Source organism: Astyanax mexicanus, chromosome 3 (assembly GCF_023375975.1).
Source record: "Astyanax mexicanus isolate ESR-SI-001 chromosome 3, AstMex3_surface, whole genome shotgun sequence".
In the NCBI taxonomy this organism is placed as follows: domain Eukaryota; kingdom Metazoa; phylum Chordata; class Actinopteri; order Characiformes; family Acestrorhamphidae; genus Astyanax; species Astyanax mexicanus.
Window position 1 is genome coordinate 54,752,447 of NC_064410.1, and position 20,938 is coordinate 54,773,384.

Consider the following 20,938-nt stretch of genomic DNA (forward strand, 5'->3'; position numbering starts at 1 on the left):
TTGGCCAAATCGATATAATTCCACTACCACCATGCATCTATGACATTACTCTACCTCAGACCACATGCTTCTTTCACTTCAAAAGCTGCTTCTGTACAAAAGTGTGATTTGTATTTTTAGCAGTGTAGTAAAAGTAAAAGAGTTACACTCCCCATGTGCAAGGAGGAACCCAGGATGCTGCTTTAAGCTTTTCAGATTGTCAAAAAACACATTTAAAACCCAAGTGTTGGCACATAGGAGAACCACAGCAGCAACCAAATTTACTTGTACTGCTACTCCAATAATTATCTGAATACAAGTGATTAACTGCCACATTAACTAAGAACATGTGTTTAATTTGTACACTAGTACTGTGTGTTAGTAGGGTTTTGCCACTAGTGTTGTGTGGAATAAGTTCTAGCCTAAAAAACAACAACATTTCTAAAAAGTGGTTATTTCACAAAACATGAGTCATCTGTTAAGAGTGTGTATTTCTGTGCACATATTAAAACATTAAAGCTTTTTTAAAAGGAACTGATAGATAATTTAAAAAGGGAAGGGAAAAAGTCAATCATTGTATCAAAGAACTGAAGTTGTTCTAACTCAATCCATTTTGGCACTGATATCAAAGCCTAAAGCGAGATGCAGCTTTAATGCAAGCTAGTGGAAGAAGATAGAAAGAAAATATCAGGTTCAGAAATAGGGACGCACAAGATATTGTCCAGTACCCCTCAAACATCTGGCAACATTCCTTCAAGCGAGTTTTTCGTCCAGGCTGAACAGACTGCAGCTGGGACCTTAAACAGAGCTCTTCTTGTTGCTTTCCTCCTGTCTTCTCAGTGAGCGAATGGCAAAGCAAACATGGACAACATGTTCCAAGTTAATGCTGCCCAAATGCACACACACACGCACACACACACACACACACACACACACACACACAAACACGTGCAATACACACAAACACTCAGAAAACCATACGTACAGGGCATGCATATGTGCAAAAATAGGAGTATTATTCGGCCATCACACATCCAGCGGCCAGCAGGTCTGTCCAAACATTCTTCCCCATCTGCTTTTATTAAGCCTTTCTGAGTGGAGGCCAAACAGTCTGCTATGGCGTTATCAGGCATGGGAGATCAGACTTAACCATTTAATTACGCTGGACTGGCCAGCAGAAACAGGGCCCACAAACAGGAGTTCAGCCCCAGCTGGAAGTCTCGCCATTCATACACTCTGCTCTCAAACCCATCTACCACCTCACTGTAACTTACTGCCTTCTGCTCTAAATTTAGCCTGCTGATCTTTATTGAGACACTATGCAGTGTCTGGGCTGCTGTGCAGGGAGCCGCTGGGGGAGGTTCAGAAGAGGCGTCCATTCCAAGTTATGGTCATGTTGCCGCCTGACTTCATCATGCAACTTCATTCCAGTTCCCTAAGGGAACATGAAGGGCTTAGTTTATTAGGTAACAGCTTAGATCCCTGGTACTCTACATGAGTGCAAGCATGTGAGCAGAGCGGGCTTTCACTATAATGCACTCATCATTCAGACCAGCAACTTAATCAATCATATTGGTTGAACTAGGAGTGTCATGTCCTTCTCAGTATCTTAGGTCATTTTCACACTTGACCCAAATAAGTGAGTCTGCAGCCAGTACCAATTTTGGGTTTGTTTTAAGGAAAGGGGATCATTATTGTTGGTTAGTTTTTACACACAAAACCACCATGGGAACCGTAGAACATTTCCAATTCCACCAATCACTTTTCTGCATGTAACTTCGCAAAAGCTTAAAACATTTGCTTCAGCCTTACAAAGACTTGAGCAGTACATTTGGGATGCTCAGCATTTCACCATGCAGGAGAAGTTCCTTCAAACCAGCAGTCATTCTTCTTGTATTAAAAGAAAGAAGATTTTCCCTGCAGGCCAGTATGAGACATGCACTGATCACCGTGCTGTCAGAAACAGCACTCACACCACAAAGCTGAGCTCATTACAGTACCCTCAACTCCAGTCCGATCACAGTTCAACTTTATTAGGATATACAGATGGATAGAGAAATAATGCAACCAGCTAAAGCATCACATTACTAAATGTGCCAATCACATAAGCCTGCAGATAGCATAAAGAACCAATAGCATTTAGACATGCAGCAGACCGCACCAGACTCAGATTAAAGTGAATCTCAGACAACTGATTTCAGAAGGAACAGATATCAATATTCTGCTCCCGGGGCCAAAACAGCTTTCAGACTTCACGAAACGTACAAAACTCTCAGGGTAAGAACTCCTGATCAAAAAAAAAAAAAAGTGTGAGAACTTCCCTACTCCAGTCAGAAACTTTATCATGATTAACCAATTCTTTCTTTACTATCAGCAGTGCCATAGACAGTGAACACACAGGCTTTGTTATTAATGGCGGATTTCTCTGAATGTGTAAAAACATAACAGGTGTAGTTTCTTAGGGCGTTTTACACAAGGCCCAGATTAGGCCCTTCACAATAATAACATTATCGACTTATCATTAAATATATATTTACATAACCTCAATAGTTTTTGGTGACCTAAATAATACCTATTGTGTTTACTTGGCAAGAAGAGCCCATTAATGTGTATAAGCTGATATGTGTACAGTATGCCACACAGTCAACATAGTTTTTATTTTATTAAAAACATTTTTATTAATAAAACTATTTCTACAATGGAATTGAAATATAAACATTCTTAGATCTTTAAAAAGTAAATGAGTACTTGTGTTGTGATGCTGCATTGTCACTTTATTAGTGGCAAGAAAAAAATCATGATAGTACTTTTAGATACGTTATTGCAACAAATCTATTCCAGAACAATGGGTCATGTGTTCTGGAATAGATTTGTTGCAATAATGTATCTAAAAGTACTATCATGATTTTTTTCTTGCCACTAATAAAGTGACAATGCAGCATCACAACAAATCTATTCCAGAACAATGGGTCATGTGTTACTATACACTTGATTCAGTCTTGGTTTTACATTGCAGTTAAATGAGTGTACCAAGTAACCTTGTATGATGCAGCTACTTACTGTCATCTATACTATTTGCGCTGCCGCATCGTCTACCCCAGAAAAAAGGGAGAGGAACTATATTGCTCAAATTATCGACTTCAAGTACAGTATTCAAACAGTGCAACAGTAAAAACAGCAGTCACTGTGAGCCTGTCTGTGCAGAGGAAGACAAGATAAGGCCGTTTTCCTGGCTGGGTAGTAGAGGGAATAATCTCCCTATCCCTGCATCCAATTCACTAAATTAACCTGCTTGTTGTGCAACAATTATATCATCACTGACTAGCGGAGTAACAGTACACAAAAGCCATGGTTCATCCTAGGTTTTTATATCGTACAGACAGTGATGCAAGTTAAAGTTGGTTCCATGTGGTACTATAAGCCCTGCCTGATATTTTAAGGATTATGTTTTCTGCTTTTAACATGTGAATGTCAAGAACGGATTGTTCACTATTGCTGCCCAATATAGCCAACGCCTTAACAGGTGCCACAATAAAGAATTAATCAATGTTATGAGTAATCAGTGCGCATACATTACAAGAGGGTGTAAATAAAAAAAACTAAGCAAAAGGGATAATGATTCATAATGCTTGTGCAGCAATTTGGTTGATAAAAAATGTTAAAAAGCTGGTAAAGTGAAAAAAAAAAGACAATGGATTCCAATGGGAAATACCACAGGGATAAGTCAAAACCCCTTAACCCCTGGCCTTTATCATTGGTATGAGCAGAGCAGCAGCAGCAACTGCAGCCGCTCTGCTCATGCTATGAGCCTAACAGTGCAGAGGGAGAGGAGATAAGACAGGTCTCCTGGCTGGGTAGAGAGAGTAATCTCCCCATCCCTCCAGCGCCAGCTTCTGCAACCTTATCAGTCCACTGTTGCCGTGCGTGAATGACAAGGCCAAATGGAGCAACGGCCAGTGGCACGGGAGTGCCGCCTGCCCGACTGGGCCTCATCTGCTCAGTTCCTCTCCTATCTCTGCCAGAACCAGAGACGCGCTCTCGCTTGCATGCGCCCCAGTCCCTCAAACAGAGCCCAGGTTTGAGTTACAGCAGCAGGAAGGCCGGGCGGATATGAGAAGGGGTCGGATCCCACGCAGGCAGCTTAAGCCCCGGCAAACGCAGGGGCTGAAACACAAGCTGCTGGGGCCCCCCAGTGAAAATATGAAATATCCATGAGCTTTTCTGTGGGCTTATCTTCTGTTCCTCCATCTCTATCTCTCTCTCTCTGTGTGTGCGCGTCTCCCTCTCTTTCTCCCTCTCTCTAAAACCCTCGACCGGAGTCACACAGATTACACTAAAGGGAGCCATTTTGTAAGGTCGCCAAAGCAGCACAGGAGCTGCAGGCTTTTTAAAAATACATTCCCATCCAGCAGCGTGCAAATGAGCGTTGTCAGTCGGGAGGCTATTTAAGAGCGCCACACGTCCACGCGTGCATGACTGGACATGACATTTCCTCAGGCTGAGAAAAGGCGGGTCAGTAGGCCCACTGCAAGAGGTGTTGGGATGGGAGCTTCTCCCGGAAGAGCCACAGCCAGGCAGACTTCCCCTGCACTGACTCACCCAGACTGAGTTCTGGTGTTAGGCCACAAAAGAGAAGGGAAACCTGAGACACACCTTGAGGGCGAACGGAAGAAGGAGGAAAACAACGCAACTCCAAAGTATTACTACTACGGCAGCAGGCTGTGAGCACATACCAATGCAATGCGTTTACTCAGATGGTGTCAGTGGAAAAGGACATCCTGGTTTCGTCGCACTGCAAATTAATCACAGGGTCCAGCCGGCTCCAAACACACACAGCAACTGGAGGCTGAACATATGCCTGCCTGTTTGATGTTGGGCCTGACTGACTGGCTGCCTGGCTGACTTGCATTCATGATGATGATATTTTAGGGTTGTTAGGCTTCTTTACACATCCTGTGGTCTCCTCTTGGCCTGCTCGCTAGAACAGCTTGACCTGATCAGGTTTACAGTTTAACCATTTCAATGACTAACCATAATACATGAGCCATTTTATATCAATGGCTAATTATGTTATCTGAGCCAATATATCTAACCTGTAATTGGCTAATACTCCTCTAAACTAGCCAATCCTGAGATCCGATCAAGATAAAGATCACAGGGACTTTGTGAGAGACTCCTCACTTAGAGCATGTTGCAGTTTCTTGTTTAATTGCTAGCTAGAACTACAACACTCTTTCAAGTCTGCAGAACCTCATAAGAGTGTGTATAACGTGTATTGCTCTGTGTGATGCAATATTTAAACTAGCTTTTTTTTTTTTTTACAATATCTGACTTAAACTTGTTTTCGTAGAACTTTCATTGTTTGGAAGGAGTACATTTTTGATGCCACTAACTGGATTTTACTATCAAAAGTCCATCACTCAGCCCAGCAGAGCTAACAAACGCAATTAACCATGTAAAACGACAAATGTTGCAGACAGCAAACATTTAACCACAACCTGAAGTACAACAGCAACAGCTGGCAAGAAAAAGGAATCACGATCAAAATGATGGAGATTTTAGCACTAGATAAGCTGCCTCTTTTGAAACTAGATATCTGCACTTTAAAGAACAAAATCCTACTTTTTTTCACATGTATAAACAAATTCCCTAAAATTAGCTCTTGGTAAGTCTGCCTTGGAATGGGACAAATGAAGTAAGCGAATTAGTTCCAGAATTCCAACAACAAACATGAGGGGGACCTGTAGGAATTAACACAAGCAGACAAGGGAAGAAAATTATATCAGCTGTTCCACAGAAAATGTGCCCTTTAGCTGATTCAGTTCACGACAAGCATGTGGAGTTCGCTTATTACAGTGCATACTACTCAAAGCGGACGACCCAGATGAAGAACTGCTCTGTGCAGTGATGACAGCGGATGAGATAGTACTGACAGAGAGAAAGAGCGAGCGAGTGAACAGTGGAGTGGGGTGAGGGAATCAAACTGGCCTAGTTTTCTGTCCCGTTTGCGAATATGAAACACAGAATTGAAACAAAGTCGGGAAATCTGAGCGAGTGCAAAATCCCTGCACACAGCTTTTCTTGTTTACAACAGCAGGGAAAAAATGCAGCCTAATGCGCCGTGTGTGTCCTAATTGGTGGAGGGAGGGGTGGTCTGGGCAGGCGGGGGGCTGACCTCTGAGCACTGGGCAGTAACCTAAATCCAGATGAGGTGCGCAGGGCGGGAGCCAGCCAGGCTGCTGAGAGAGGCTGAAATCTCAACATGAGCACTTCATCCTGTCTGGAGGCCCCACAGCGCTGCAGCCAGCACCGGACAACAACACGGCAGTGTCTGCAGCCCACCGTTCACATCCACAGGCCTGAGAGGGTATCTTTCAGAGCACTTCACAAAAGTCAACACGGCCGTGGTCAAACAGGCTGGCTGCACTTTTCCTATTTGGTCGGCGTCTAAAAAACACAAACAGAGCATTTCACGCATGCCTGCAGGGGAGGGCAGCAGTCTCGCTCGCAGAAACACATCTGGCACGGTTTATTTGGCACGACGGCAGAATTGCTGCGTGATAAAGATGTTGTGATTCTGAAACGAGGCGATTTTAGCCAACGCTCGGATCCAGACGTCAGCTGACGCTGGCTGAGGACTGTAATGCAGACAGCGAGACGGACAAATTTCAGCAGGTTCTGTGTGCTGTTCTCATCCTTGCTCTCCACAGTGCACTGCAGAGACATTAATCTAGTGAAGAGTGGCCCTCCAACACGCCTACAACGCTACAATATCCTTCCACGCAACGGAACAAGAGCTACACTCAAACACAATACACCATGAGCACACCTTTGATCTATCAAAAAAAATGTGTTATGGCTAGAAGCTTGAATATCATTAAAACTTCTGCTTTTCATAAGGACGGACAATCGCTCTATAGTACGGCACAGTCTAGTGGGGTACTGTACAATTCCTATTCAAAATCATATCAAATTTTTTTGTATAGCGCTTTTAACAACTGATGCTGTCGCAAAGCAGGCAAAAGTGAATCAGGCAAAATACTGCACATTCAATACAGAACCACCAACTGAGCTGTGTTATCTAAAAACAAGAAAGAAGAAAAACATTTTAGCTTTGTAACTGTAAACTTTTTCAAATAAAATCAAATTACTCACAAAGGTTTTTTTTATTAAAAGGACTAATTTATGCTTGGGCAGTATCCACGTTTTTCATACTGTCATGCTTTCTCTGTAACAAAATGTTTGCCGGTGTTTTTTGTTGTACACCAGACTGGTTAAACACAGTTTAAACAATTTAACAAACTACCATTTAATAACTGCATTTGTTTAAAGATGATTTTATCGAATTTGTGACAAAGAGAAGCTGTCTGGGATCAAGTTTCAGTGTGAAATCCCTGCAGCATCAAACATCAGTGCAGAATCTTTATTCAGCATCTGTGATTAAACATTAGTATATATAAGTACATTATTTGGTGTCAGTGGCTAAAAGATATAAGCAATATTTAATGCAGGAGTTCAGCCACTAGCTCATTAGTCCACTAATATTTCCAGGGTCTCACCAATATATCCATAAACGTTTTTTGCCACATTTTTGTTCCAAATGGCAAAGTTAAGGCATTTTTTTTTGTTATTTAAGAGTTTTCATAACTGGAAAAATAATCTACATATACCAAACAAATAATAATGTATTAATTATTAACGAGGTACTAATCTCCACTGAATAATGATGCTTTACTATACTTCCTACTCTGTCCCGTGACTATCAACCAGCCTGTAACTCTCCTCCTCTACTTACTGTCGTCCAAATCTAAAGCAGCATCTATTTACACAGGCCTGGTAACGGCCTAGGACTGATCAATAGTGTCAGTTTACGGAGAACGGTGCCGCAGACAGTCACTGAAGAGTACATAATTACCGCCAGCTGGATTGAACATCACACAGAGGGACGTCAGAGCCGACCGCATGCTCCGGATGCCTACACAGCCATGAACATGAACACACTCCCCAGGACCTGACCTATCTGTGTGTGGGATGGGGTGAGTGACTGAGGGAGCAAAAGAGCAGGAGAGGGAGAGAAACACAGGGAATCAGACGGCATGTGGTACTGTAGCGCTGACTGGGTTTACAGAATTAGCAGGATTCCCCAGCTCTGCACCCTTTCAAGCTCTAAGCCTATTTCGTTCTGCCACTTACCCAGTTGCTGTTCCTTCCAGGAACCTGGCACGAGCCTACCTTTGCCATCTCTCAGCCATTTGGTACAGAGCTTAATCTGATCCTGGATCAGACAAACAACAAAAAACCTACGAACACAAATACGCACATGTACCAATCAAGGGTCACAACAACCTACGTCTTTCTATGGCAACAAAACATCATGAGCACACAGCCAGTTGACCTTAGCCTACCTGACAATAGCAAGAATAAAAACTTTATAATACTAAACGTCCGTTTAATGGCCAGTAAACCATGCAGACAGCAATAGCCCAAAAAATGTGGGCTGCTTAATAAATCAGATTGTTTTTTGTTATCAAGAATATTCACATACAGGTGCTGGTCAACAAATTAGAATAATTTGAAATAGTGCAATCATGAAATTCTTTGAATGCATTTTTTGTGCAGAAAGCAAATCAGGTGTTCACCGCACCTCTCCTACTCTTTAGACTAATCACAGAACTCGTTACCTGGAAAAAAATTTGCTCAGCTGAGCTTTCCAAAAGGCCCATTTAGGCCATTTAACTGTGACACTGTTGTTTTATTGAATTAGAATAATGGAGAAGCCGTTTCATTGAATTAGAATAATTTTTATTATAATTACAATCATCACTTTCTCAGTATTTTGTGGCTGCCCCCTTGGCTTGTATGACTGCCTGAAGTCTCCGCGGCATCGATTTGACCAGCTTGTCGCAAGTTTCCGCACTCACAGCTTCCCAGGCAGTTGCGATGTTCTGCTTCAGTTGGTCCAGCGTAGTAGGCTTTCTGTCGCGAATTTTCCGCTTGACGATGGCCCAAAGGTTTTCAATGACATTGAGGTCAGGCGAGTTGGCCGGCCATGCCAAAACTTCAAGCTGTTTTTTAGTGAACCAATCTTTGGTCAACTTTGCCGCATGAGCCGGTGCAAGATCCTGTTGAAATATGAAGTCTTCTTCGCCGAACTGTTCCTCAACAGTCGGAATCAGGAACGTTTCCAGAACATCTTGATATACGGCAGCATTGACAGTCTTCTTGAGGAAGCAGAGTTTCCCTACACCTCGAGCGGACATGCATCCCCAGACCATAACGCTCTGGGGAAACTTGACGGATCTTTTCACGCACTCGTGGTTGTAGGTTTCGCCACCACGACGGCAGACACGAGGACCTTGGTCACCGAAGGAGATGCAGAAGCGTGATTCGTCACTGAAGACCACTTTCTGCCAGTCTTCAGCAGTCCACTCGCCGTGTTCTTTGGCCCACTTCAGCCGTTTCTCCATTTGTTTCTTGTTCAGCATCGGTTTTACTGCTGGAACGCGAGATTTGAAGCCGAGTTCGCACAGACGACGGTAAGTGGTTGATCTGGAGACGTCAGCACCGGTCTGCTTGTTCCACAAGTCGGTGAGCTCGGAAGTGGACTTGAACCGGTTGCTGACTGCGATCTTTCTCAGCTGCTTGTTGTCGCGAGCAGAGGTTTTTCGGACGCCGGAACAGTTGGTGCGCTTGCTGCAGTTTTTCTTGAGAGCTTTGCAGACGGAAGACTGGCTGATGCCGAGCTGCTCAGCAATTTTAGTTTGGGTCAAGCCTTGTTGGCGATTGGCTTGAATTTGAGCCACTATTCCGGTTGAGAGGTCGCGCTGCTTACCCATGATTGATTTTACAACTTAGAAATTCTACTCAACCCTGACTTTATACTGCACAGTGAACACTCTTCACAGAAAACAAAAATTCGAGCATTTATTCTAATTCAATGAAACGGTTTCTCCATTATTCTAATTCAATAAAACAACAGTGTCACAGTTAAATGGCCTAAATGGGCCTTTTGGAAAGCTCAGCTGAGCAAATTTTTTTCCAGGTAACGAGTTCTGTGATTAGTCTAACGAGTAGGACAGGTGCGGTGAACACCTGACACAACGAGCTAGAGGTAGAGTGAGGTAGAGTCCACAGTGAATGCACTCACTAAATTACTTTTTAGCCTGGGGCAAAAAAAATAAATCAGCAATGCCAGGTGCCCATAAACCTTCGAGGAGCATAAACTAATATAGGACTTTTGTTATATATTGTACAACACTACCCAAAAAAAAAAAAACCTACAAATTCAAATAAGCACATGTACCAACCAAGAGTCACAACAACTAACGCCTATGTGAGGCAGCATCCAGCAGCACTGAATCCCACCCAACAATAACAAGCCAGACAGAAAACAGCCTAATAACACTAAACATCCATTTAATAGCCAGTCCACCAAGCGGTCAGCAACAAGTTCCAAATGTAAACCAACCCGAGGTGTGGAAACAGTCCTGAAGGGCTTGTTTCCATTTTACTACCTTAATCATCCCAAATGGGATATGTGAAAATCAAAGGTTTTATACATTATTCATAGCTTCTTCTATAAAAAAACAGCCCACAGCTTTACAACCGGTCAACCTGGGAAATTATTTACGACCGTTTGTGGCAAAAATATTTACCGTCTCAACATGAACAGAGTGAGCCAAACTGCAGAGTGGTACAAGTATGTTTTGGAATACCTCATACCTGGCTCAAACAATAATGTAAATTTAAACAAACAGTTATTGTCTGCTTATCGTGACCCAGTTACAAAGTGGCTCATTACCAAGCCTAACCCTAGAGCACACACTTTCAAAAAAAAGGAACATAATTACCATATAATTACTGGGCTAGCTTTTAATACTAGATCAACAATACATACAGATAAGTACTGTATAATGCGAAGGCTTGGTCGCCTATAGTCAAATTCTTGGTCATGTAATTCTTGGTTTTCTAAGTTAAAATAAAACACACCCTCTACTTATGCACATTCTAAAGCATAGTTTAAGGTTATTTGCTGAATTTCACACTTTTAGGGGAGACAAAGATTTATGAGGCATGTGCAAACGTAAAGGCACGTTTTATATCAATTTTGTTTGTTTTTTTATATATTTTTTTAATGTTAAATTTCACAAATAATTTACCTAATATGTAATATATAATCTAATATGTGAAGTTAATTTATTGAGAATTGTTTCATTTTTTATTAAAAAAAAAACTATTTACCAGGTGTATCCAAACTTTTGCTTATGTTAAGCATGTATAGTCTGTGCATATACAGCATGTAAACTCTTCCTATGCAGTGTTTCGCTGCATTTGTTTGTCTGTAAACAAAAATATTACCAAACTTCATTTTACTCTCCATCAGACTCAGAGCCTTATGCAGCAGTTTCTCAGATTAATTCAAAAGGCCACGTTATCATTACACAGGATCAACCAACCATAAATTATAATAATTGCATCAAAGAGATCATTAATGGAAGTGAAGCAATAATAGGTTGCATAATCTCAGCACTTACATTACCATGACATTTGAGAAAAGGCTCTCGCACAACAGAATAGGCTTTTAAATACACTGTTTTACACACACTGTCTCAGAAACTAAATGTGAAGCTCACTAGAGGAGCACCAGAAGTGTGCAAATAGACAAGAGTACTGGGGCACTGCCAAACTGCCAGCTGATTGCGCTCAAAATCAGTCATGTCTGCACTGTGAAGTCAACTAATCAATACAGCTACAGGGCTGTGATTTCTGCAATGTGGGGGGGACACAGAAAAACAAAACCTGAGACTGAGGCATAAAAACAGATGCACTAAACTAAAAGCTCAAACTAGAACCTAAAATTACTCACACATTTTACCCCCTTTTTATGATGTGCTGAAAATCATTCAATCTGAACTGTAAAATTTGTGATGCTTTACAGCACTATTAAACACTGTAAACATGAAGGAAATTATAGTAATCCATATAAGAGTTACTTCCCTGTGGATGCATTTCTACAACTCAATAAACATATTTGGCTTATTTGAAGTCAATCAAAACTAGGGCTGCACAATATTGTACATTGCAGTATGCTGCTGTTCTGTAATATAAATGTGGCACTATTGAAGAATACAAGAATTTTCACCAAATTTCACTAGATGGTCCAACATGTTAAGATTTAAATAATGCAATCAGTCCATTAATGATGGGAGTAAAACAAATAATATTGGGCAGATATATTTGTTAAACTGTATATTATCATGTAAAATGGGAAGACAGAATTTTTCTTTACATTAAGCAGTAAAAATGTTTTTAAACATGTAATTTAAGCCCTTGCACTTGCGTACATTGCAATATCCATGCTGAAACAATATACTGTGTAGTCCTAATCAAAATGTATTTAAATAAAATACAATGTTTTTAACTGCAGTGCCACCTTGGCAATTAAAATGTGCACAAAAGGAAGGCATATAAAAAGAAAAAACAAATAAAGAAACAGTGTAATTTGGGAACAAAAGAAAACAGATTTCACAGGGAAGTACAGCTATTTCAAAAATGTTGTTTTTATAAAACTGGCCAGGCACAGCTCAGATTAAACACTAGTTTGGCATCCAGAGAGCCTACAAACAAAAGTCCAACTCTATCCACGTTTTAGAAAGGTAGACAGCCAACAGAGTGAGATAATTATTAACATAGAGGTTTCAGCATGACACCACAAGGCCAGTCTCCCTTTCTTCCTTCCTTCCTTATTTCTCATTACACTCAAAACTCTATTAAATGGCAACAACACACAATATCGACCCAAAACTAGACACTAGATTCAACGCAAGAATGCTATTTTATACTCTTAACAATAAAGGTGCTTCAAGTGGTTTATTGAGCGACGCCACAGAAGAATCACTTCTGGTTCTATAAAGAACTAAGGGCTACAGTCACTAGTATCTTTCTAAGAACTTTCTTGAAATTAGTTCCTGAGAAAACAGGAACAGCCAGCCTACGTGAGATTGACAATGTGTCTATTGAACACATTTTCCTTAGCAGTGCTACTCTTATCATGCATATATGTTAAGCAGTGCTATATACTGCCAAATGTACTTCAGCAGTGCTACTCAAGTCATATGTGAATGAAACTTACACAGAGAAACAAACAGAAGCTAAAGCTAGCTTAGCGGGCACTTCTCAGCTTGTATATTTCAGCTGGAAAACAGTTTGTGGAGAGGTAGTGAACTGATACCAAGTGTGATAAGTGAAGCTGAACACATTTAATTAAATTATACTATACCATAAAAATGAACTTAAACCTGCTGTTTGCAGGCACTTTCCCTGCTCCAATTCACACTGGGAGGAGGGAAAGGAGGCATCGAAAGGAAGTTTAAGAAATCAATCTGCAAGCTAAAGGTATTATAATTATGAGTATTACTGTGTAGTGTATACACAGCCTGTTTCTACATTAGCTATAGCTCTCTATTATCCATTATTTGTCCGCAACCTTTTCATATTCATAAATTAGTGCATGTTACATTAGCTATAGCTCCACATTATTTCTCTGTACTGTTGTTTTGTTCTGTTATTTGTTTGTACTCAGCGGGTCCACCCGAGGGGGATGGGTTCCACTGACTGAGTCTTGGTTCCTCCTAAGGTTTCTTCCTCTTAAAGTAAGGGAGTTTTTCCTTGCCACTGTTGTCACCACAATAATCGGCATCTCTGTGATGCTGCTTATAAGAGGCGTGGACCTGTATTTCTCTGTAAAGCTGCTTTATGACAACTTCTGTTGTAAAAAGTGCTATAGAAATAAAATTGAATGGAACTGAATTTAAAGATTGTTGGTAAAGGAGACCACATGTTTGTAATAAGAGTATTGTGACTGGAAAGATTATATTTGTAAAGAACTCTTTACATCATTCTTAGACCCTTAAAAGGTTCTTAATCAAAATTCTGTATTCTACAACATATCTCAAGGAAGAACATGAAGCACCTATATTCGTAAGAGTTTATAGAAATGTCATCTTAACTCTTCTGCTCATCTGGACATGAACAGGGAAATGACCAAAGGAAGGAGCCATCAATAAATACTATCTTTCCAGTGTATCGTCTGAAGTCATCCTGTTTGCAACAACCACGTGCCATTCATCAGAGGATTAAAAAACAGCTTCCAAGTGCTGTGGTGTCTTTATAGGTCTAAGTCACAGGCACCAGCATCTGGCTAGCACATTAAGGTAAACACAGCTGTTTAGCAGCGACAAGCAAGCCACGATGCTTTATCCCTCCTACCAAGTTTGAGTGATTAGGAGCTTACTGTACTTCCTTGTTCCCGGCACGTGAGAAAGAAAAGAGAGAGGGAAGCTTTAAGAATGTTTTGGTAAGCACGGCTTTACATTCCCACATAGCTGCATCTAGGCCTTCTAGTACATTAACACAACAATAGCTGAGGAACCGCCCCATTAATCCCCCAACCCCAGGGCTGAAATCCACTCCAGGGCGCAGTAGAAAACACACCACACTAAACGCCTTCACAGTCAAAACATCAACACTACTGTAATCACATTACAGCTGGCCAATATGACAATACTTTGTCGCATTGCGATACATTTCCTTACTATGTCAACAATTTACTTTATCGTCAGTGCTTATATAATTGATCCAACTGTCCATTTCAATATAGAGAGCATAATTAGTTCTAACGCAGTATAGGACATTATTTAAAAGTATTGTAGTTTTTCCAGCTGTCTGCATTTCTTTCTTTTTTTATACTGTATCTCCCAGGTCTTGATCAATTTTTTTTTTTTTTTTTTACCTCATCACTATTCTGACCTCTTAGACCACCAATACACAGTCTAGGCTGCTGCTGCCGCTTGCTTCAGGAATGAAACCAAAAAGCGAGACGGAGGGAAACACAATAGAATGAGGAATTTTTTTCAGGATTTCCTTTTTTACTTGTAATGAAATTACTCACAGCTGCCTCAGGCTCAGGGCCACATGTTTTCGCAGAAAAGGCTGTGGCCACAAATCCTATTCAAATCAACTCCGGTGTTCTTTCCTCAGCAAGGTTAGCGATTTGGGTGCGTTTTTACCTGAAACGCCTTGAGAGTTCTGATAAAAAGTAAATAGTTTTAATTATTTAGCTCCTTTAGTTTTATTTATTCAGGATATTAAAAGTATGTATGAATAATCCTAATTACCAAACGTTAATTGTGCTTTAAAATGGTGTGATTGCATTATTATACCAGTACTTATTCATTATATCAGTGGTATAAAAAAAAGATTACAAGCTTGCAATTCCTTCTGGGACAATATTTCAACCCTACAAAAAAAGAAAGTAAAGACATTTGGGAAATACATAATACATAAATAAAATAATCTAATACTTCCTGTTGTGGGAAAACCCCTACGCTACCTAAAGACAGCAGAGAAAAGGAACGATAAAATCCACTCAGCTGCCCAAGGAATTCAGGCAATTCTGCCAATTCAGCCCAGATTCCAAAGCAGGGGAAATGCCTTTTTCCTTTGTGCAACACCTATCCAAATACTGCTGTACTCACAGCCACTGCATTCTCCCATCCTAGTCAGTAACTGTAAAATTTACATCCCATACAGAATAAAAAAAAACTAAACACCACAGACGCTCTGTGTGCCTGTGGGAGACAGGAATCATAGGAAAACACTACAATTCAGCCTTTCAGCCATCTTCCCTTTTGTGGAGGAATGCGTCTTGGACACAGCAGAGCTCTCCACAATCTACACTGGGCCCTTCTCCCCCTCTATATGACCCCTCATTGATGGTCAAAGGCAATACAATGCATTCACAATCTTGCAGACTAAAGCTAGGTGGGGGGAGACAGAAGACAAAAGTGTAAAAGGTGTTAAATGTCAACACTGTGAGATGGCGTAAAGCCATAACATAGAGAAACGACTACCAAAAACTGTCCTGTTAAGACACACTCACAGACAGACTAGCCATTCACCCCTAAAAAAAGAAAGACCTTAATGATTTTGAATGGTTTTAATGGGTTGTTAATCAAAAATAGCACTTTAAGTTTTTTTTTTTTTTGAAACCCAAAAAGAGCCATTTGATTAGTTTTGCATTATAGTACAAAAAAACAGCTCCAGACACCAAATTTGGTCAATTAAAAGGTTTAACAAACACATCTAAACATTTTTTCCCCAAACTAAGCCATTAAAACACTGCCAAAATGTGAAGATTCCACATCTACACATCTTCTTCAAACCTCCATGCTGTCTGCTCCTTCTGGGGGTGGAACAAAGCACTGTTTTGTACTCTCTAAGCACTGTGCCCTAAACACTTCAGAAAACAATGGTCTTCATATGGGACAACAAAATTATTCTGCTTCAAAACAAGGGTCACGTGTTTGCAAAAAATAAAAGCACATCCACCATGTTTCTTAGACAGAAAACAAAGCAAAATAAACTTTTTTTAAGAAATTACAACATACTGAGATTAATGTAACATATGACTTGCCAGGCAAATCCTTAAAACACAATTCAAACAAGTTTTTAAACAACATCCAGTCAAAACATTTCATCTTCAAATATAGATCTCTAAGAGCAATTTAGATTTTTTTAAATATTTCATTAGATCTGGCTATGCAGCCAGTTTATATTCATTATTGACGTATGGTTTATGTGTAAATCTAAGTGTGAACACAAAAATCAAACATTCTTTGACATAAAACAAAGCTTATAATGACATTTTTGTTCAGTTTTAACCTACAGCGATATAAGTAAGACACAATATTAGTAAGAACACCAATTCATGATCAAATTCCATAAAATGATAGAAGCAACGAAATACAGCTCAGATACAGCCTTAAAAAACAGGTACAAGCAACCTAGAGATCAGCAGCCAAAGCTTCCACTTTTCTTAATCTGGCTAAACCCTAAATATCATGTCTGATTTCAATGTGACCAACTAGACTTTACTTGACTAATATAAGGTGCTTTCCAACAGATCCATCACTCAAACAGGATGCACGACTGGATGATTAAGGAGCATTAGTTCATAATGTAATTTTACAGTCAGTTTTAATATGCAATAATATAAGTATCCACAGTGCTATCCTCTCCTCTGTCAGTACTTCTCACCAATCTCCCCCATTCTAACATCCTAGATGACTGTGTAAAACCCAATTCCCAAAACATTCCAAATGATAAATTCCTTGAAAATACGGAAGCAACGACAATATGGCTCTATTCTAGCCTTGAAGAAACTGATATAAACAATCCAGAGAACAGAAGCCACAGCTTGTACTGTTTTTAATCTGACTGATCCCTAGACATCATGTTCCTTAATTTATCTAACATTTGTTTCGTCAATTTAAAATTACGTTTAACTGGATATTTGGGCTTTGTTGAGTGTCTATAACTTCATGTGACTAACAGAAAGCTTCCAATGAAATTGAATGTTCAGGTTTACCCTACAGTGATTTAGTAAGATTCACTGCTATGCTCTCATACAGCAGAACTCCCATTCATGACTAAATTCTATGAAATGATGTAAGCAAAGACAGTACAGCTCAGACTTAGACTTGAGAAAAGTGTTATAAGCGGTCTAGAGAACAGCAGTCACAGCTTCCACTGTTCTTAATCTGGCTAAACCCCAAGAGATATCCTGATCTTTAGGGTTTATGACATTTTAGACCCTGATTACTTGATAAACGTAATGTTCAATTGGACACTGGAGTACATTGCTTTGTTGAGTGTCTGTAACTTTTAGCAACATAAACAGAAATTTTTTCATCATGAAATTTTATGTTTGGTTTAAACCTACTGGGCTATATAGGGCTAAACTCTCCTAAAATGTAGCTAATCCTATCACAACTAAAAAGTCAGTACAGCTCTAATGTGGCCCTAAAGAAAAGTGTTTTAGGCAATCTGGTAAAAGAACAGCAGCCTCACAGCTTGCACTTTTCTTAAAGTGGTGAAACCCTAGATAGCACTTTGTTATCCCCATCAAAACAAAAGGGAAAGAGAAATAAGGGGTTTTCCACTAGATCCATTACTTAAACATAATGCACGACTGGATTATAAAAAAGTCAGCATTGTCGAGTGTAACTTTCAGTTAGTCTTTTAACTGTAATCAAAGCTCATAAATGTGGCTGCATACTCAAAAGCAACCACAGACAGAGTCAGTAAAACCATTCCATCTTCACTAGATCAGTACAGATCAGTTTCCCAGAAAAGAATAAAGCAAAAGCCTACAATATTTTTTTCCTGTCAATGAAAAATCTCTATTTAAATGCTGTGCAGTCCAAGACTAGGCTTAATGCCTGTTTGGTAAACTGCCCCCGAAAATCTTCAAATTACTTTGTTTGTGTTCAATCTAACGCTCAAATTCTCAAAACATAAATGCCAAATTCTTGGAAAGATGGGAGCAAAGACAGTATGACTCTCTTGTGGCCTTGACAATAGTGCTATAAACAACCCAGAGAAGAGGAGACACCATTTCCACTGTTCTTAATCTGGCTAAACCCTAGACATCAGGCTCCTTAATGATTCTGACTTTTTTTTTTAAGTTGACTTCCTGGAGACACACTGCTTTACTGAGTGTCTGTAACTTTCAGCAACCTTAGTACAAACATGATAATGTCATTTTTAGGGGTGGAAGAAAACACTGGATCACAATACTTCTAGAATAGCCCTGGACAAATGTTGCATCATGTCTCTGCTAGAATTTTAATGTATTTAACATTTTTAGACCTTCCTAAAGCAAAAGGTAGAGGAATAAAGGATGTGCCTCTATATACATCACTTAAACAGGACTTAAACGGAGCACTTTGTTTTGCTGAATATTTGTAACTTTCAGCAACTTAAAAAAAAAAAAGCTGATAACAAAATGTTGGATGTTGCAGATCTTTTCTTTGTGCTTTCTTGAGTGAGGACCTAGAGCTTAGAGCAACTTTAATACAAAGCTCTTGCTTACTTGCAGAGTGCAATTTTACACTCACGTTTAAACCAACAGTAATATCACTATCTAGAAGCTGCTCTGCAAGCTGCTAAATTGCATGACTATTATCCATAACCAAGCTGAATAACTATAACTAACGGTTTTTAGTTAAACTAGAGAGAGAAATATAAATTAGAGACAAATACGTTTCTGAATCAGTTTGTCTGATTTTGCTATTTATATGTTTGAGTAAAATGAACATTGTTGTTTTACTCTTTAAACGACAGACAACATTTCTCCCAAATTCCAAATAAAAATATAATCATTTAGAGCATTTATTGGCAGAAACGCAAAGTAAACAAGTTATATATATTCATATTCATAAAGGTTTAGAAGCTCAGAAATTAATATTTGGTGGAATAACCCTGTTTTTTAGTCACAGTTTTCATGCCTCTTAGCATGTTCTCCTCCACCAGTCTTACACACTGCTTTTATCCACAAACCAAGCTGAATAACTGAAACAGCTAAGTTAACCTTGTTTAAAACTTAACACTCGACTAATATAGTTAACAAACTAACTACTTAAATCGGTGAGAAATCGCCGTAAGTACCAGGCAGCCAAACTCAGCTCATCTCAGCGGCTAGCTGATAAAAGAGCGACCGTTTTTCCAGACTGGGAGCAGCGAATTCAACCCTACTATACTGTTTAAGAGTTTAACGCGCTAAACAAATTAACTTACACATTATAAACCACATGATATAAATTAATATTAATCATATTATCGAATTAAATCACTCAGTAAGCCTGCAGACCGACCCCAACCATCTGATCTCCTTACCAACAGCCAGTTAACGTTAGCGAACCTAGCTAAGCTAACCGTAGCTATGCTAAGCTAGTTAGCTAACCTAACCTAACGCTCGCTCCCCGTCCGTCTGAAGCCGGGCTCAGCCTGCCCGCTAGCCCGCATTAGCCGCTATGTTAGCCGCTAGCCGGATATGTTAGGGATTCAGTTAGAGAGCCATTTAGGTTACTCAGCAGCCCACGAAGCACGACACGACCAACTGTAGCCTTTTTATACACAAACTGCCGTCAAATAAACCCCGTAGAGCCGAACCCCGCACACCCGCAGCTCCCCGCCGAAGCGCTTTACCTGTCAGTCTGATCTTAATGCTTGACCCGTTCCTCCGAGTCCCCGGGTTCGACATCCCTCCTCGAAAATATCGCCCAAACTTCCTCCAGCAGAGTCCCCAGGCGCTCACCCGAAGCCCAGCCCGCGGTTAAAGCCGCTCAATCCAGGAGTGCGGCGTTTGTTCGGGCGTTTCTCGGCGGAAAATTGATATTATTTCCGTCTAACGATTCCTCCCGTCGCCTCCAGATTTAACTACATACGCTAACATTTTCGAGCTCAACGGCGTCCTGACGTCACTCCACTACGGCGAGTACGTGCTCGCCCACAGGAAGCGCGTGGCCGCGCCGCTTCGGCTTTTCAGAGTAGGTAACTACAGTAGGGGAGCGTGCGTGTTTCTTACAATATTTTTTCTGATATACAGTTTTTCACCAAGAGTGGCAAAACGTTATCCAAAAGCAGTGTGTAAGACTGGTGGAGGAGAACATGCCAAGATTCATGAAAACTATTCCACCAAATATTGATTTCTGAGCTCTTAAAACTTTACGAACATGAATATGATTTTTTTCTTTGCATTATTTAAAGTCTGAAAGTTCTGCCTCTTTTTTTTGCTATTTCAGCCATTTTTCAGTTTGTGCAAATATATGCACTAAATTACAGTATTTTTTATTTGGAAATGTTGTCAGTAGTGTATAGAATAAAACAACAATGTTCATTTTACTCAAAGATATATCTATAAATAGCAAAATTAGAGAAATTGATTCAGAAACTGAAGTGGTTGTTCCAGAGCTGTATAATGGAAATTTCATACTCACAAAATTAAACGGTCTCTCTCACCAAACAAATAGTTTTTTTTTTTAAGAAAAAAAAAAATCACATTATCAGAATCTTATATCTTGACTGGTAACAATTGATTTAAAATAACGTGACAATG

The 20,938-nt window shown here is 40.0% G+C and overlaps 1 protein-coding gene across 2 annotated transcripts in view; it reads right to left on the reverse strand.

Moving 5' to 3' along the window:
- smurf1 (SMAD specific E3 ubiquitin protein ligase 1) overlaps positions 1 to 20,296 on the reverse strand; it is a 45,829-nt gene extending 25,533 nt beyond the window's left edge. For both annotated transcript variants that reach the window (XM_007247810.4, XM_007247809.4), the window contains exon 1: positions 20,029 to 20,296. In XM_007247810.4, coding sequence (XP_007247872.1) covers positions 20,029 to 20,083 — 55 coding nt within the window. In that variant the 5' untranslated portion in view covers positions 20,084 to 20,296. The remainder of the gene's footprint in view (positions 1 to 20,028) is intronic.
- Positions 20,297 to 20,938: the final 642 nt, after the last annotated feature.